We start from the raw sequence: 17554 nt of genomic DNA on the forward strand, positions 1-17554 counted from the left end.
CGCGTTAACCTTTCGGTCACCAACCCACCACGACCTCGACAACATAGATTTTATAGCTATATTCAGCAAGACGTCATGTCAGTGGATGGGCGCCGAATGGTTATGGGTGTTCAACCGAATGCACTTATTGAAGATGACTATTTTAGTTAATTTGTAACTTAGACTGACTGGGTGCTGAACTTTAACCTGCTTTACCTGATAACCTGCTTTACTCCATGCTAAAAAAATGTACTATATCATGTATATCTTTTTATCTACTTATCATGTGATTACATTCATGTTTCTATAGGTCTTACAGATTAATCTATATTCAGGTGCCAGGCGAAAGTAGTTTCCGTTCCCAAAATGATCCAACTATAATAGAGATCTTTACTCTGAACACCGGTTCCAATGCCAAGCGATGAACTTAATGTGATTCCGAAAGTGATCCAAAACGCAAACCTTGACGTTTTGGAACTCTTAAACAACTTTGCCTCAAAAGAATGGGGAAATAGAAAATGCAAATGGGAGAAAGAATGCGTGCTGAACAAATGAATCTTTTACAATCATTGAATAGAAAAAAAAACAAATAAAAGCTTTAATTGATTCCATAAATTTGTTAGTACATAGCTACAGGTATCTCATACATTTTTACATTTTCATAAGATAGGAATATAGAACATGTCATAATAATCTTAACAAATATTTCAATCTTGGTTGTATCTCAATATTTAAAGATGACGTGAAAATCTACCCTTGAGAATTCCAAAATCGCATTCAATAATTACTCTATTTGACGAGAGTAAAGTATTAAAGATTCTCTGGTTAGCTGTGAAGTGACGTTATTCCTTAAATGGCCCATCAACCAGTTTTAAAGAGGATATTCTCCACCTTGTACTTCTTGACAATGCTCCGTGCCTTTTGAAATGAAAATCCCATAAAACAATCATTATGTTTTGCTGTTATCCGGAAATGGGTGCCAACCAATAACCGTCCAGGAAACACTTTTCTTAATTCAACAGCTTGGAAGTTAATGTCTATTTGTCCATATATCATTTTATCCTTGATCATTTTATTTTTGATATGTTCTAATCTAATGGAAGGGGTTCAAAAAGTGCAATAAGATATTCCATTTTGAGCGATTCATATTTTTGTTGGCTTTGGATCTAGGTACACCAATAACAACAGACAAGACATGCAGTACTGTATTCTTCTAGAATACTATGTCAAACACAGCATTCATACACCCACAGACAAACACATATAATAACGGATGTATATGAAAATGACCATACCCTGAGGCGAATAAGGCAGATGTAGAAATAATATCAAAAGTATCTTTATTGTCCCCATAATCCTCTTCGACAAGAATTTCATCGATTATGAACAACAGATTGGTTGCCATTTCTGATAACTACTCCAATTTCTATAATACTCTTCGACAAGAATTTCATCAATTATGAACAACAGATTGGTTGCCATTTCTGATAACTACTTCAATTTCTATAATACTCGATAGTCACTATGTTTGGGTTTGAGAGAATTCAATTCGAAACGTTCAGTCGAGTATCCCTTTTCCATGTCTTCATGGAGGGGTAACTATTTATACCTTCAAAGGGAGGTAATTGTTTAAAGGCGACAATTAAAACACCTGGTTGATTGTTGACATTTCTATTTCTTCTGATGAATCTGTTGATGAGAATATTCTATAATTTAAATTTCAACACAGTATAGTAAAAACAGGTCGTTCAACAACATTTCATTCGAATCCATTTATATGAAATTTAGATAACACCAGTATAATATTGACAGTGTCACGTATAGAATAAAGCACTTAATAGTGTTTACATGAAATGTAGATAAAGGGAGAGTAATGTTACGTATAAATGAAATGAAATGGGGTTTAACGTCCTACTGTTCTGCTCCTATGCTGGGCTAATGAAGACGGGCATACGCCATACAGTGTGCTATGAGGGAAATTTTGCTCGGGCAGCGGCACTATCGCCTACTCTTATATCGAATTCCAACTGTCAAGTAATCTTTTACGTGCATTCCAATGCATACACGGGACCTCGGTTTTTCGTCTCATCCGAAGGACTAGGCAGCTGTCCTTGGCAGGCCCTCCGTCTGCATCACTGACAAGGGAGAATCACGCCAGAAAATCTGGCTGAACTTTCTCGGCCAATGCAGGGATCGAACACCCGACCTCCAGGCTAACAAGCCAGCGTCTTACCCACTTAGCCACGTGATCCCCGTTACGTATAAAATAAAGCACCTTATAATGTTTATATGAAACGTAGATACCGAGAGTATAATTTTTATAATGTTACATATAAAATAAGACATCTTATAACATTCATAAGAAATTTAGATAACGAGAGTATATTTTTATGCAACATATAAAATAAGGCATCTTATAATATGAAATTTAGATAACGAGAATATAATTTTTATAATGAAATTTATATACCGGGAGTTTAATTTTTATAATGTTACATGTAGCATATAGCACATTATAATGTTTATATGAAATTTAGATAACGAGAATATAATTTTTATAATGTAACATATAAATAAAGCAGTTTATAATGTTTATATGGCATTTGGATAACCGTTTGATCAACTGGTATGTTATTTCCCATAGCAGCAAAGCACATGGGCTTTATCCATAACAAGTTAGGACCTGGGTCCTTTTTCACGAAAACTTAAACTAAGTTACAACCGAAATTTTAAGAAATACTGCAAATTCATTGGATATATGCAAATTGATTTTACTGGTCAGCCAATCGAATTGCAGTATTTCTTAAAATTTCGATTGTATCTTAGTTTAAGTTTTCGTGAATAAGGGCCCAGGGTAGCTATATATCTTTAGTCTTTGATATATGATAGAGGAAATCTAGATATTAATTTCTGTATAGCTTACCATATTATTGCGAATACAAAGATGACCAAAATAAGACACCAATAAAAATCCATTGTATATAAGTTCCTGTAAATATATATATTCATTGATAATAATACATCAACTGTAATTACTATGGCTTTACAAATATACGTGTATTTAATATTTGTTTAGTTACTATTATAATATAATATCCAAAGCCATATATCGAGATAGAGAGCCACTATTTGTATAATGACTAACTGACTATGGGTGATAACTGATGAATTTAAGTAAGATTCATACTCTATTGAACTAATCAGAATCTAGTCTCGGTCACCCAGAACCTCCTAGTCTTCAACGTACGGGGGCATCTGGGTCCGTTGTCAACATTGCCCAAATTTCCATTGCTCATGCGTTGGCGGGAGGTTGTTTTGTTATGTGGTTGATTTTTCGTCAAGTCAAATAAGAGTTGCGCCCCCTCCCGAAATAAATTCCATAATTCATGCATTATTATAAACAAACATGAATCGTCACGATAAATTTGGTTTAATATAAAAACATAGATATGGTTTATGAATAGAGAAATTTTACAATAAAATATTTTAGAGTGTTTGATATTGAACTGGCAACGCAAGTGGATTTTTTGAAATGGCAATTCTTAAATTAATTTCATGGGCGTTGACGTCTTGTTTTAGGGCTTGTTACCCTTGTTCATGACAACGTAAAAGAGTGGATAACCAAGCCAATAACCTTTCATTCTCAAATGTTGACAACCCATCCAGACCAATAATTGAAGAATATTTTTTCTGAATGATTGAGACTATTCTGAATGTTTTATGTGGCTACTAACAACTGTTGACGATTGTATGTACATAGACGGACTTGATAACTATACTAGGCTTTAATATGGTAGTTTAATAAGCAAACCAAAGAAAAACCAAATCGGTAGTGGGTGTAAACCATTCGCAATTAGAAAACAATAAAATTATATTTGACGAATCTTAATTCGTGTCGATTTTGGAAATCAAGTAAAGAAACGGTATAAATACAAACCAAGGCGTGTTTGTTTGTTGCACACCAGATGCTCGTAATGGTCACCAGTGCACCTAGCCCCTTCATGTGTAGGTGTTGAGTTGCTGAAATTAGAAAATCTGATTATTTCTCCGCCCAAATATTTGAAAGACTTTAGAATTATTGCCCATATGTATTGGGCTAAATTAGAATTCTTGCATAGTATGATATAGTATAACACAACCACAGTAACCCTGAGACCTCTTTGCTCGGCGGGGGGGGGGCGAATGGTTAGCACGTGTGTGCTGTATTATAAGGTCTGTCATTGAGTCAGCTGGCGTGGTGTCGATTTCCCGGTTGTACGTGACAAGGAGTAGGATCGCCTGTCTAACCTCCCACTGCTAAAGACCCCTACGCGCAAGCGAATCATTGAAATAAAATTGGACCATATGTTAGTCCCGAAATGATCTAGTTTGTGTCGAGTGGGCGTTAAACCCCATTTCTCTCTCTCTTTTCCTCGGTCACACCCCTTTGCTAGCTCATCTACCGTCCATCAAGATCCCTTATGTAATGAGCAAGATGACTACTGTGTACCTCTCTGTCAAAAATTCCTGTTGTAATATAACATTTTGAACACGGATTTGATGTTTTGACAGAAGTTATACATGTTACCCATCAAGGTGCAGGGGCGGATCCAGGATTTTTTGCAGGAGGGGGTTTGCCAGGTTCCTGTTAAGGAAATCTGTCATCATCGTCTCTAATTTACATAGACATACATACAAATTGAGCTTTTTAAAGAGAGAAATCATTTTTGTAATGATTTAGGAACACATTGTGATTTAATTTCATTGATGCAAGGCATTCAATTTTTTTTACGTAGCTGAGCAGGTTGGGGTTTGGACCCCCCCCCCCCTCTGGATCCGCCCCTGGTGCCCACAAATAAAGTTTTTAATAAATTGAAATTGGTTGAGGTCATCTACTGTGCTTTGTGTATATATTTTCTCTTTTAAAATTATTTATTTTATTTCAGATAATTGCATCATTAAAATATATTTAATAATAAACTAGTACACCGACGTCTGTGTCAATCTAAGACAATGAAGATGGAATGACGAAGTTTGCTCCATTATTATACTACAACTGCATGAATAATATTTATGTTGTATGATTTAGAGATAAATATATATATAATTACATACCAGAACAAGCCTGTTGGTAACATGCAACCGGTTCAGTAGAACTACCAGTACAGTTGTCGCCCCCGTTAGTCGGCGCAGGGTTGTTACACTTCCGTGTCCTACTGCTAGTGCCTACCCCGCACGACTCGGAACAGTTGGTGTATGACCAGTCACTCCAACCACCAGACATCGCTGCAATAACACAGAAACTTTATGCGTATATTTAGAGGTACAATTCCTTACCGTTGGGTGTGATATGTTATATACACAAGTTATACACATATATAACATACAAACACGTGTCAAATACATATAAAATAACACATACGGTATTGACATATGCTATCTAGGGTATTTACACTTTATATACACATATACGGTATCAACAAATGATATACACTTATCAATATATTAACACGTATTACACACATACACAGTATCAACAAATGTTATACACATATCAATACATTAGCACGTATTACACACATAAGCGGTATCAACAAATGATATACACTTATCAATATATTAACACGTATTACACACATACACAGTATCAACAAATGTTATACACATATCATTATATTAACACGTATTACACACATATACAGTATCAACAAATGTTGTACACATATCAATACATTAGCACGTATTACACACATATACGGTATTAAAATATGTTATATAACACGTTTTCTATTCAATCGTTTGATTTAGACACTTGCAGTATGAACATACGTTATATACATATATTAAAAGTTTATGTACATGTATAATGTATTAATACGTGATATATATAGAGGATATTTGTCGTTTTAGAGTGAATAACATATTTTATTTCATCGAGAAGCAAGAAAACTTATATTTTCACGAATGCGTAGCATTCGTGAAAATATAAATGTTTTCTTGCTTAGAGATGAAATAAAATATGTTATTCACGAGAAAACGACAAATGTTCTATTTATTTTATGATTTTACAATCATTTTAGGGAAAAAACAACTACTTTAGCCAGTGGAATAACACTTTTATTTCACTGATAAAACGCGGTATTCCACTACTGATCATAAAATAAAATGTATTATCAAATGTCATATATATGCTAAAAGTGCTGCATACATATAAAAATTATTACCAATGCTAAACTAAAATGGACATCTTCATGCGATATCACCAAATGGGAAGCGGACTTTAAGCAACGAACCAAAGAACGGCCCCCTTCATTACTATTCTTTATGTGCTTGTGATGCCCAAGATATTCCCACAAGTGATTTTATTTTTAAAAAGCCAAGGTTGTCACTTAGTATGCTGTTTTTAGCACTTGATTTGATTTTTCCAATTGCAGATAAAACCGCCCTTATGTCCAGAAATTAAATACTATTGTTTACTTTATAATGTTTGTTTGGATGGGGCGAAAAGTTAATTGATGTGTAAATTCAAAATGGCCGTCCCAGTAAAGGCATTTTAAGTGGTAAGTGACACTACAAGGTACAGAAACGTTTAAGAAAATATTCATTTTAACATATATTATGCAACAGCTAATTTTGCCCGTTGCGGGTCTTTCTTTATGCCTGAAATGTCATAAAAACTATTAATTAGACCATACTCAACTCTCAGTGCCAACTGATGCTTCCGGTTTTCATTAGATTTGAATCCGATCTACCGTTCAACAGCTATTGAGAACTAAACGCAAAATTGATTAATCGACACTTTTTATTTTCGTCACAAAGGTAACAATGTCAATCGGGGCTACAAGGTTTTAAAATGAGTATTTCTCAGCTTAAAATGAAGTAATTTGACTGAAATTTTCACAATATTCCCATTACTACATTACCTATTATTTAAAGGGGCATTATGGGAGATTAGATAAAGAGCTGACAGTTCTGGAATAACCGGGGTCTCGTATACACGTGAAAAAAACCCGTGGCAGTTGGGATTCAATTGATTTCCGAGTAAATTGGTCATTATAGCACACTATGTGACGTATGTCCATCTTAATTCGCCCGGCAGGTGCAGAGGGACGTAGGTTAAACCCTGTTTAATTCATTCATAACCAGTCATTGTGAAAAAATACCGATGTTGCTTTGATTTAATTTTTTTGTATTTCGATTTACTAATCTTACTGACAAATAGGATATCCCTTGTTATAAATCAATTATACATGTGTGTGAAATAGCTTTATTTAATGAAGACTGGCATACGCCATACAGTATACTTATGAGAAAAATTATGCCCGGGCAGCGGCACTATGGTCTACTCTTATATCGAATTCCAACTGCCAAGGGATATTTTACGTGCATTCCTATGTATAGATGGAACCTCGGTTTTCGTTTCCATCAGAAAGACTAGACAGCTGTCCTTGTCAGGCCCTTCGTCCTGCACCACTGACACGGGGAAACCACTTCGGAAAATCCCGATGAACTTTGTCGGCTCATGCCTGGATCGAACACGCGACCTCCATAATTGTTCCATAAACTAGCCATGCAAGTAATAAGGTACTCACCTGCTTTATTACAATCACATGACACTGTCAACAATGTACCTACAAATACATCAAGGAATTCATGAAACAATAGGTGAGATGCCCCCTGCCCATATTCACATTGCGAATAGCTGATCAATGCCCTGTTAATTGAACAAGACATGGTTTCTCACTGTACCCTTTGTTCTGACTCTGGTGTTCAAGTTACTGATCAACCTGCAGTGTACTGATTCAGGAAGTGAACAGGCTATCATTTGATACCCAACATATTAACCCTGTCATGTTGTGGAAATAGACCATTCATTAACTAGAAACACCGTGTTAATTAAAAAAAAGATAAATACATGTAGTTAACAAGAAATAAATATTATTCTTTAAGTGACATAAGTATATGTATAAGGATTTATAGTTACTGTCTGAACCATCGTAAATTTTAAACGGATTTCTTCGATTATGATCAAACTACTTATCTTTGGTTATTGTAAACTTACCTGTGTGTTTGAAATTAACTCCCGTTATATAAATCCATTGTACAATTTAATATCCCAACGAATAAAAAAGTTTTCTCTTGAAAAAAATGACGTATTTACTTGTATTTTTGACTGAGTTCAAGACAACGTGGCTTTCCTCCCGTGATGGAATCTGTTGGGGGGTATGACAGAGATTTTGACAACCACATGTTGCAATCAAAACAAAGCGTCCTCATTTCTATCGTTTGAGTTTGGGCAACGAAAAATAGCAACTGAAGACAGTTTTGACCGTATTGTGATATGGTGCAATATTTATTGTTCATGATGAAAATATATTCTTTATCAATTATTATTTTTTTTAATTTATTGTAAATAATACTTAAATCACACCATAGCCCCCACCTTCAATAGAAGGCTTAATCTCGCTTTAACTACGTACTTCTTATCAGATGTTGTAAAACTCAAAGTCGTTGCTTCAGGAACATGCGTATAGCCCCATAATTTTAAAGGACAATATTGGTGTCAGTCATAATTACATATATGATAGAACTGGTTAAATACATTCCAAATATAATTTTAACACAGATATCATTGCTACGGGAGATGTGTAACAAGCACGTGACGAAACGGGAACAAACACGAGTTATCCTTCTATGTATCTGACTGATGTAACGAGCTATAACAGACAAACGATCGAATTTCATTTCACTGATAATTCCGTTGAAGTTGAAAAGTTATTATATGGGACGGTGAGAGGGTATCTCAAAATTCAAAAATAGAATTGGCTGTCACTAGATAAGGGAAAACGAGAAAAATAGAAAAATCGCGTGCATTCCCCCGTTTTTATTCATTCTGTTCTTAATAAAAACATGGTAATGCACGGACTTTTTCTAATTTGTTCGTTATCTTTTATCTAATGACAGCCAATTCTTTTTTTGAATTGTCAGATATCCTCTCACCGTCTCATATAATAGCTTTTCATCTTCAACTGAATTATCAGTGAAATGATATTCGATCGCGTGTCTGTTATTGCTCGTTGCTTCAATCAGTTATATAGTAGGATAACTCGTGTTTGTCATGTTTGTCGTCACTTCCCGTTTCTTCACGTGCTTGTTACACATCTCCCGTAGCAATGATCTCTGTGTTAAAGTTATATTTGGGATGTATTTAACCAGTTCTATCACATATTTTATAATGACTGACACCAATATTGTCCTTTAAATACCCTGTACATGTACGTTAGATCTATCATGTTATATATCAGATTAAAGATATTCATGGGTAAAATTTTAGACCCGTAAAACTAATGTCATTGTTTTTGTATCGTATTTGTGTTCAAAAGAAAAAGTCATTCACCCGACTCTAATCAAAAATATGATTAAAACAGAATATTTCAAAAGGTAAAAGCTATAAACTTTGCAGAGATTTTACTAGAAGGTTAAAGATAGTAACAAAATAAAGGAATACGGGCAGTTATGTGTGTGAACGCTCAAACTCAATACAGAGCCGGGATTACACAAAACTTGAATTGTCGTAAAAATACCGCAAACCGTGACATCTTGTGACCCCTTTATACGAAATGATCTCTCCCCAAGAGTGACGTAATCGGCTTCCATTTTGATATTTCTCCATGTCAAAAGTTTGTGGGAATTCAATTTTTTCAAAAGAGAACTTTTTTATTCGTTGGGATATTAAATTATGCAATGGATTTTAATTAACGGGAGTTGATTTCAAACACACAGGTAAGTTTATAATAACCCAAGTTAAGTAGTTTGATCATAATCGAAGAAATCCGTTTAAAATTTACGATGGTTCATACAGTAGTGAAATAGTAACAATAGCTAGAAAACTCATCCAATAGTATAAGGAACAAATACACACAAACTAATGAACTAGGATAATGTCTTCTAATTCTATTTCAAAACCCTCACATTAGACATGATCTGATTTGTATGCATCGTAAATAAACAGCTATAAACTTGCTATATTCAGGTTATTCGGGTACAAACTGGGTGATTTGATGATATATTTGGACTAAAAACATATTCAAACTAATTAATTTATCATAATTTTGTTTCAAATCCTTCTCAAAACATTGCAATTGCCAGGGAAAAACCTAGCTATAACAAATCGATCAAAAGAGGTCATGTTTGTGTCACGTGACTTAACTCTCTCTCGAAGGAGATTTCACTGCATACAAAAGACGATGTTGTCTTTAATCGCCGACTATTTATTACAAATATCGAAGCCTAATTTAATTCTCGGATTATCCACTGCCCGCGTCTTTTTCCGTGATTTTTATCTCAGAAAGTGTTGTACGTCTAACTCTTCATAAAGTTTATCAACATGTACATTAAGCGCTCAATCTCTGCGTGCAACCTTTGACGTCACGCGTGCAGACACTCCTAATCGTCGGGCTGTCGATTTGGGAAATCCTTACATTTTTGTCCTGTATACGCTCCATGAATGTTTTTCAAGGAATCCAGTATTTTTCTAGTAAGATTAGATATTTCTACTTTCCATATATACCAAAATTGCCATACTTTCATTGGAAATAACCACCCGCTAAATACTTTTCTGGGAACCTATCTTTAAGTCTTAATTATGAAAGTTTTTAAATAATTATAGTACACATCGGAATTAGTCACAAACTTTAAAAAAAACAACATCTAAAAATACTTTTAAAAAAGGTGAGATAGTACGTAGTGGTAGCTTCGGACAGTTTTCAGTCGCATGACATGTTAGCTAATATTGTCTATTTACAATTGTTTAGGACTATGATATTCTCCATCGACTAAACAAAGATGTGAACCATTTAATATCACTTCCTTGACTTGCATTCTATAGTATATATCATATCAAAGTTTTCCGTTGGATAAGTCGGTGTGTTTATATAAAAAATTTTTTATAAAATATACATAAGTCCTTCTATAAAACAGTATCCAGATTACGTCATCATAACTGGAGGCCATGTTGTTTTACCATACTCGTGTATATACCATGCAGTTTTGTAATAAAGCATTATTATTAATATTATTATTATAAGTCCTACCGTAGAACCGTATCCATATTACGTCATCATAACTGGAGGTCATGTTATTAAACAAAATTCTATATTTGAGTCCTCTGGGGCCCGTGTTACCATTGAAACCAGTGAATACACCGTCATCATTACATGTGTATACGGGTTGGTCATCCTCTGTTACAGTTAATCTGGTACATGATTCGCCATTCAAGTAGGTGATCCAGTTGTACATATATATGTTACCACCATCACTTGTTATATCACAAGAACAAGTTAATTCTTTAACAGGTGAATCTTTACCGCTGAAATACAGGTCGTAGCCATCGTCACGTGATACTTTACTTCCTGTCATGATGTGAAATGCATCAGACTCTGTAAAACATGTAAAATATAAATACCGATTTCATTTTGTAACATTATGTTGTTTTCATTCTGAATTCTATAACCCCAATCCATCCATGGATATGTCTTTGAAGAAACTGTGACAAGAAGGGCTAATGATGAAGTGTATTCAACCCAAGACTCTATCCCAAGGCCAGTAACCTTTTTGTAGTCATTTGACTAAAAAACTTGCGCAAAGGAACTCCGTAGGACGAGCCACTACTGTGGCTGGAGTAAGGCGGAATGAGTCAAGTACCGGAAACCATTCCCCGCTTGTAAATGACACGGAGTAGGGTCGCCTTTCCAACATAGTGGGTTTTCTTCGGGTCCTCCGGGTTCGTCCCACTGCTAAAGACCCCTACGAGAGAGCGAATTAACGAATAAAATTGAACCGTGTGTTAGTCCCGAAATGACCTAGTTTGTGTCATTAAACCCGTTTCTCCCTCTTTCTCGAATGAGAATTCATTCCATTAACACAAAGAATTTGTTGCATCTCTATGGCGCATCTTGTAAAGTTGGACACATTTGCCCCAGGGATTTATTTTGAGTAACACTGGTTCAATCGGATATCAGTCGATATATTGCCAGATCTAATCAAGGATATCAATGCGTGTACCCTGGTAAAATATACTTATATTGTATACACTACTATATGGTTTACTTACCCCGCATACACGAATAACCATACTTTACGTAGCTGTAACCAGTTGATAGTCTATAAGGGGGACTGATGGTACATGCTTGTCGATACGTACAGTTTTTAAAGGCATGTAAAAGGTCTTCTTTGCTGGAACGTTTATGTACATCACCCGTACTATAGGAACAACATGGACTAGTTCGACAGTCCTCTTCATCTTGTAGTTTCGGGCATTTAATAGTATGTGGTTTGGAATAGTAATGCATGCCTTCGATTCTGATACGTCTACCGACAGGACAAGTTAAAGTCTTCTTTGAACACAGGGAGTCTTCTGGTTCATAACAACCATATACACTATCTGCTACCACCACCATTACTATTAAACAATTAGAGTGTGATTAGAATATGGTAACAAACCATACACAACCAGCATTACTATAAAACAAAACATGTGCTGTATAATAAATTAACATGCATTATAATCAGAACATTTTAGCTCATCAACATAATAAACACCGGAACCATAATATACATTCATCATAGACATTTATTTTTCAATGATAATGATAATTTCAAATAATGTGGACATTGTTGACTAGTAAACGTAATACCAACGTTTATCGGTCCATATACCAAGACATCAGAAGCCTTTTGTGTACCCGTCTTCATTAGCCTAGTCGGAGCAGAACAGTAGGACGTTAAACCCCGTTAGTACGAGCGCGCTGTATCATCAGGTCTGTCATTGAGTCAACTTGCGTGGTTTCGATTCCCCGGTGGGTTTTCTACGGGTCCTCTGGTTTCCTCCCACTGCTAAAGACCCCTATGCGCAAGCGAACTATTGAAATAAAATTGAACCATCTGAACCATCTCTCTCCCGCTCTCTCTCTCTCTCTCTCTCTCTCTCTAACCATTAATGATTGTCATTTTAATCAGTTGAACATTTCAGTGCTATAATTATAACTATTGAAAGTTTCATAATGCTATTTAAACTTCAGTTGGTGGCTTGATAAATTGTTCTTATAAGACGTCAATATCAGTTTGGTTTCTAAGTCAGTGTGTTATTTTCTATATAATACTGCATTTATTAATATTGTAATAAATGATTTAAATACCTGTATCTAGCAAAACTAGGGCTAAAAATGAATTCAACATGCTTGCCATAATCTGGAATAGAAATACAGTTTTTCTCATTAATAAATTCCGACATGGTATATTTTAGATAGAACTACTGTTTTCTTTTGTTGTCCTAATTGTTCTTGCCGTATGGTTGGGTAGGTCACTAATTTCTGACGTCACTAATGTCATCAAGAAATTACCTTTGTCGATATATTTGGCCTCAAATGTTATATAACTCATTTATTGGACATTTATTCACATGCCAAGCCTGTGGATGGTTTTGATTTTCAACGGATTTAAATACGATTGCCTGTTAATTAAAAAATGAAACTAAGTCATTTGAGTATGAAATTGTTTGCCATCGAATTTATATAACACGTCTTTTGTCTACACGACGTCTTCATTGAATACATCGATTCCCCGGTTGTACGTTGGGTTTCCCCGGGTCCTCCGGTTTCCACCAACTACTAGGGGGGTTGGATGGCCGAATGGTTAGCACGTGCGTGCTGTATCATACGACCTGTCATTGAGTCAACTGGCGTGGTTTCGAATCCCCGGTTGCACGTGACAAGGAGTAGGGTCGCCTGTCCAACCTCGTGGGTTTTCTCCGGGTCCTCCGGTTTCCTCCCACTGCTAAAGACCCCTACGCGCAAGCGAATTATTGAAATAAAATTAAAAACCATATGTTAGTCCCGAAATGACCTAGTTTGTGTCGAGTGGACGTTAAACCCCATTTCTCTCTCTCTCCTCCCACTACTAAAGACCCCTACGCGCAAGCGAATTATTGAAATAAAATTAAACCGTAATTTAGTCCTAAAACGACCTGGTTTGTCGAGTAGACGATAAGCCCCATCTTTCTCCGGGTCCTCCGGTTTCCTCCCACTGCTAAAGACCCCTACGCGCAAGCGAATTATTGAAATAAAATTGAACCATATGTTAGTCCAGAAATGACCTAATTTGTTTCGAGTGGAAGTTAAACCCTCTCTCTCTCTCTCTCTCTCTCTCTCCCTGCACTGTATGGCGTATGTCCGTCTTTATTAGCCCAGTTTAGGAGCAAAACAGTAGGACGTTAAACCCCATTTCATTTCATTTCATTTCGATTGTATCATAGAAGATTTGAGCCTTTTTGAAAATCTAATCTTACTTTTTTTTTTCAAAAGAGTCTTGGTGGCTCAGTGAGTAAGGCGCTGCCTCGCTATCTAGCTCAGAATCTGAGCTTGTTCTGTCCATCTCTTACAAAATGTGGGCGTATCTTGCATGGCAGCCGCTTGTTTAAACAAAAAATGTCATACTTTGAAATCGGGTAAAATGTTGATGGTAAATGACAACAAAACATATTAATCTACATATTAATGTATAAGTGTACGATTGGGTTGTGTAGATGTGGCTAGTTTCGATTTGTTTTTATTAGTAGTAGTTTATAAATAGTACGTAGTAGTTAGATAACCATGACTACGGTCATCTATATTTAGATTTAGGTCACATAGTATTAGCAATAGCCAGCGACTGGATAATTAATCTAAGGTCCCTGATTTACGCTGCATGCTGACAGTTTCTTCCTAAATTTGGTAATCATATTTATAACTCGTAGGTGCCTTATATATTCTATTTTTGTAGTTTGATAGAAAATTATATCTTGTATATTTTCATCGTATTGTCATGTGCAGATACCATTCTTATATATCATAATATTAGCGAGTTTGTGTTCCTTTGTAATATTGTTTTTTGAAGAAATGTTCCATGACACCGTGTCCAATATTGTCTCCCTTTATGTAAATAACTGTATTTGAATGTATATCATACAATTATAATTTATAGGCATACTCTATGACAAATTTAACGTAACTAAAATATACTTTTCAGAGTCAGTTTTTTCAGTAATCACATTGTGTTAATCTGGTAAATCAAGTTGAATTTATTTTGATGGCAATGTATATTTTGTTTACAGAAGGCCAGTATACTTTATAAGATTGTATGATTATGTAATGAAATCTCCGAAACATTGCCATCTTGTTGTTAAAATGGGATATTCCGTTTCTAAGGTCGTAGCGAGCTTTAGTATTTTCACCAATAGTTCTTGGCAGTTCCTCATAGAGCACACAGACTAAAAACTGCTTGCGGTTTAAACACAGATATACCTTTTAGATGTTTGCGTATAATAAAAAGTTACAGACCAGTTTATTATCAGATACAGCCTTCAGACGTTAGCTATTTAACAGAACAGAACGGCTTGAGCTCGGACAGTTCGCTGCTTTTGATCAATATTATAAAAGAGCTTTCCAAGCCCGATATCACCTTAGGTGGAAGTGGACGTAAAACTCCAGAAACGAACGAACGAACGAACCATAAACAACACGAACCTGATATTGTTATTCTTAATAAAACTTTGAAAAGTTTTACAGAGTTTGTTCCATTTATTCCAAGAGAGGGAGAGAGAGAGGGAGAGAGTTGAATACAGCACACGTTTTAGCTAGTACGCCATCTCTTCCGAAGAAGCTCTACTATACAACGGCTTGTGGTCGGCCAATAGACCAATGGTGGCAGAGAAAAGGGGTGTGTGTCCTGATCAACTAACTGCAACAGAACTCCCCCAACCAACTTGATTGCTGCTCAATTTGTTGGCAAATAGCTACAGTTGTATAGAAACAATTAAACCTGTTTCGAGGACAGGTCTAGTTTCATTTATTGTTACATCTTTCACGTACATTTATATTCCTTTCTGCATTTGTCAGTATATAGCGCTCTATATATTTGAGTTACCAAATTTTGCATGCGACTGAATATATCGTTTAAATAAAACTCACCTCAAACCTTGCCATGCATACATATACTAATAAGTATGGATGCTCCAACAACATTGACCTCGTTTGGGTTATTTGGCGTGTACGAGCGAACACGGCTATTTATATATAGATCGCCAGAGGCACAGAGGCTGTCAGTGGAATAAAACGAGCAACGCTACCGCAGCATAATACGTTCACATCCCTGCTTATAGATTGATAAAGTACTTCATAAATGAAGTGAATGAAATATTTGGCTGAAACGACTGTAATACGCTAGATCGGGGGCAATCTAGCATATTGACTTTATCTTGATATAAGCGACCCTTGCATTCGGAGTTCTTCGGTTCACTGAGTTGACAAAGAAACCTTTTAATCGCCAACAATAACATTAAACTATATATAAGCTTATAATTTTACATAACTGATAAAAATTCATTTATTTTGACACGTATTTTCATTGTTATGATTGGGGTTATATATATTTGTATGTTTTCTCTGAATAATATTAAAACAGTAGCAACTCGAATGCAAAATTTTGTTTTCTTAGGTTCAAAGTTGAAGTTAGCTATTTAGTACTATTATTATATGCAGGAATCGAACACCCGACCTTCAGACTAGCGAGCCAGCGCCTTACCAAATTAGCATGGGCGTGGATTTAGGGGGGGGGGGCGGCCCCCCCCCCCCCTTAGAATCGGAAGGGGGGACGAATAGGTCTCTGCCCCCCCCCCCCCATGATTTTGATAGCAAGGACAGATTTTCAGGTTTATATCCACATGAATGTACCGTTCTGAAGGCTATCTAACCACTGTCTTAACTTGGGTCTCGCCACAGTAATTCATCTTCACGATATCTTCCTCCTTAATTGTAGGTAGTCAATCTTACCATATCGTCATCATATTACCCCTAGTTACAGCTTTCATCGAAATAACTCTTGTAAACTGTTCGTAATTATTTTGGTTTGGTAATGAAAGGTTCCAGGGTTCGTCCGCCCCCCCCCCCCAAAGTTATGACAAATCCACGCCCTTGCAAATTAGCCCCAGTCCAGCAGAATAAGCGTTAGTAGCAGATTGTTAGAAACAAAGGGTAACATTACTTTGGTCAATATTTTTTATTAATTAATCAGCCGAAGGTGTTTTTATTTTTTAAGCCAAAACCGCGTCAAATTAATGTCTTTATATTTTTACTTCTCGGTCAACCAAAGTGCACAGTGACAGGCCGCTTATATCAAGGTAAAGTAAATGTGCTAGACCGTCTCTGATTTAGAGTTGTCTGACAAACAAATTTTAAGCTAGGTGTTGGCTTTCTTTTGCCAAATTAAGGGAGGTTGGAGGGTCGAATGGTTACCGCGTACGCGTTGTATCATAAGGTCTGTCATTGAGTCAACTGGCGTGGTTTCGATTCCTCGGTTGTACGTGACAAGGAGTAGGGTGACCTGGTTAACCTCGTGGGGTTTCCTGGTTCTCCAGTTTCCTCTCACTGCTAAAGACCCCTACGCACAAGCAAATTATTGAAATAAAATTGAAACATATATTAGTCCCGAAATGATCTAGTTTGTTTCGAGTTTGCCAAATTTACAGACTAAATATTCACATAAAAATGAATGTGACACCAAG

At 35.9% G+C, this 17554-nt stretch overlaps 1 protein-coding gene across 1 annotated transcript; it reads right to left on the bottom strand.

Moving 5' to 3' along the window:
- Nucleotides 1-254: 254 nt before the first annotated feature.
- LOC126820451 (uncharacterized) lies at nucleotides 255-16228 on the bottom strand. Its single transcript, XM_050548450.2, has 9 exons — nucleotides 15963-16228; nucleotides 13155-13206; nucleotides 12071-12418; nucleotides 11052-11396; nucleotides 7551-7589; nucleotides 5074-5244; nucleotides 3917-3999; nucleotides 2903-2968; nucleotides 255-1668 (listed from the first exon to the last, which is right to left on the bottom strand). Exons 1-9 carry the CDS (start codon nucleotides 16014-16016, stop codon nucleotides 1651-1653), a joined length of 1176 nt encoding a protein of 391 aa, XP_050404407.2. The 5' UTR covers nucleotides 16017-16228; the 3' UTR covers nucleotides 255-1650.
- Nucleotides 16229-17554: the final 1326 nt, after the last annotated feature.

Source organism: Patella vulgata, chromosome 5, assembly GCF_932274485.2.
Source record: "Patella vulgata chromosome 5, xgPatVulg1.2, whole genome shotgun sequence".
NCBI classification, from domain to species: Eukaryota; Metazoa; Mollusca; class Gastropoda; family Patellidae; genus Patella; species Patella vulgata.

Excerpts from the sequence above, each read along its gene's own strand:
- LOC126820451 (XM_050548450.2), bottom strand. The coding sequence starts at position 16,016 with ATGTTGTTGGAGCATCCATACTTATTAGTATATGTATGCATGGCAAGG. Across the intron at positions 13,207-15,962 it reads TATGCATGGCAAGGTTTGAG|ATTATGGCAAGCATGTTGAA; the intron begins GTGAGTTTTATT and ends TTTCTATTCCAG. Across the intron at positions 7,590-11,051 it reads AATATGGATACGGTTCTACG|GTACATTGTTGACAGTGTCA; the intron begins GTAGGACTTATA and ends ATGTATTTGTAG.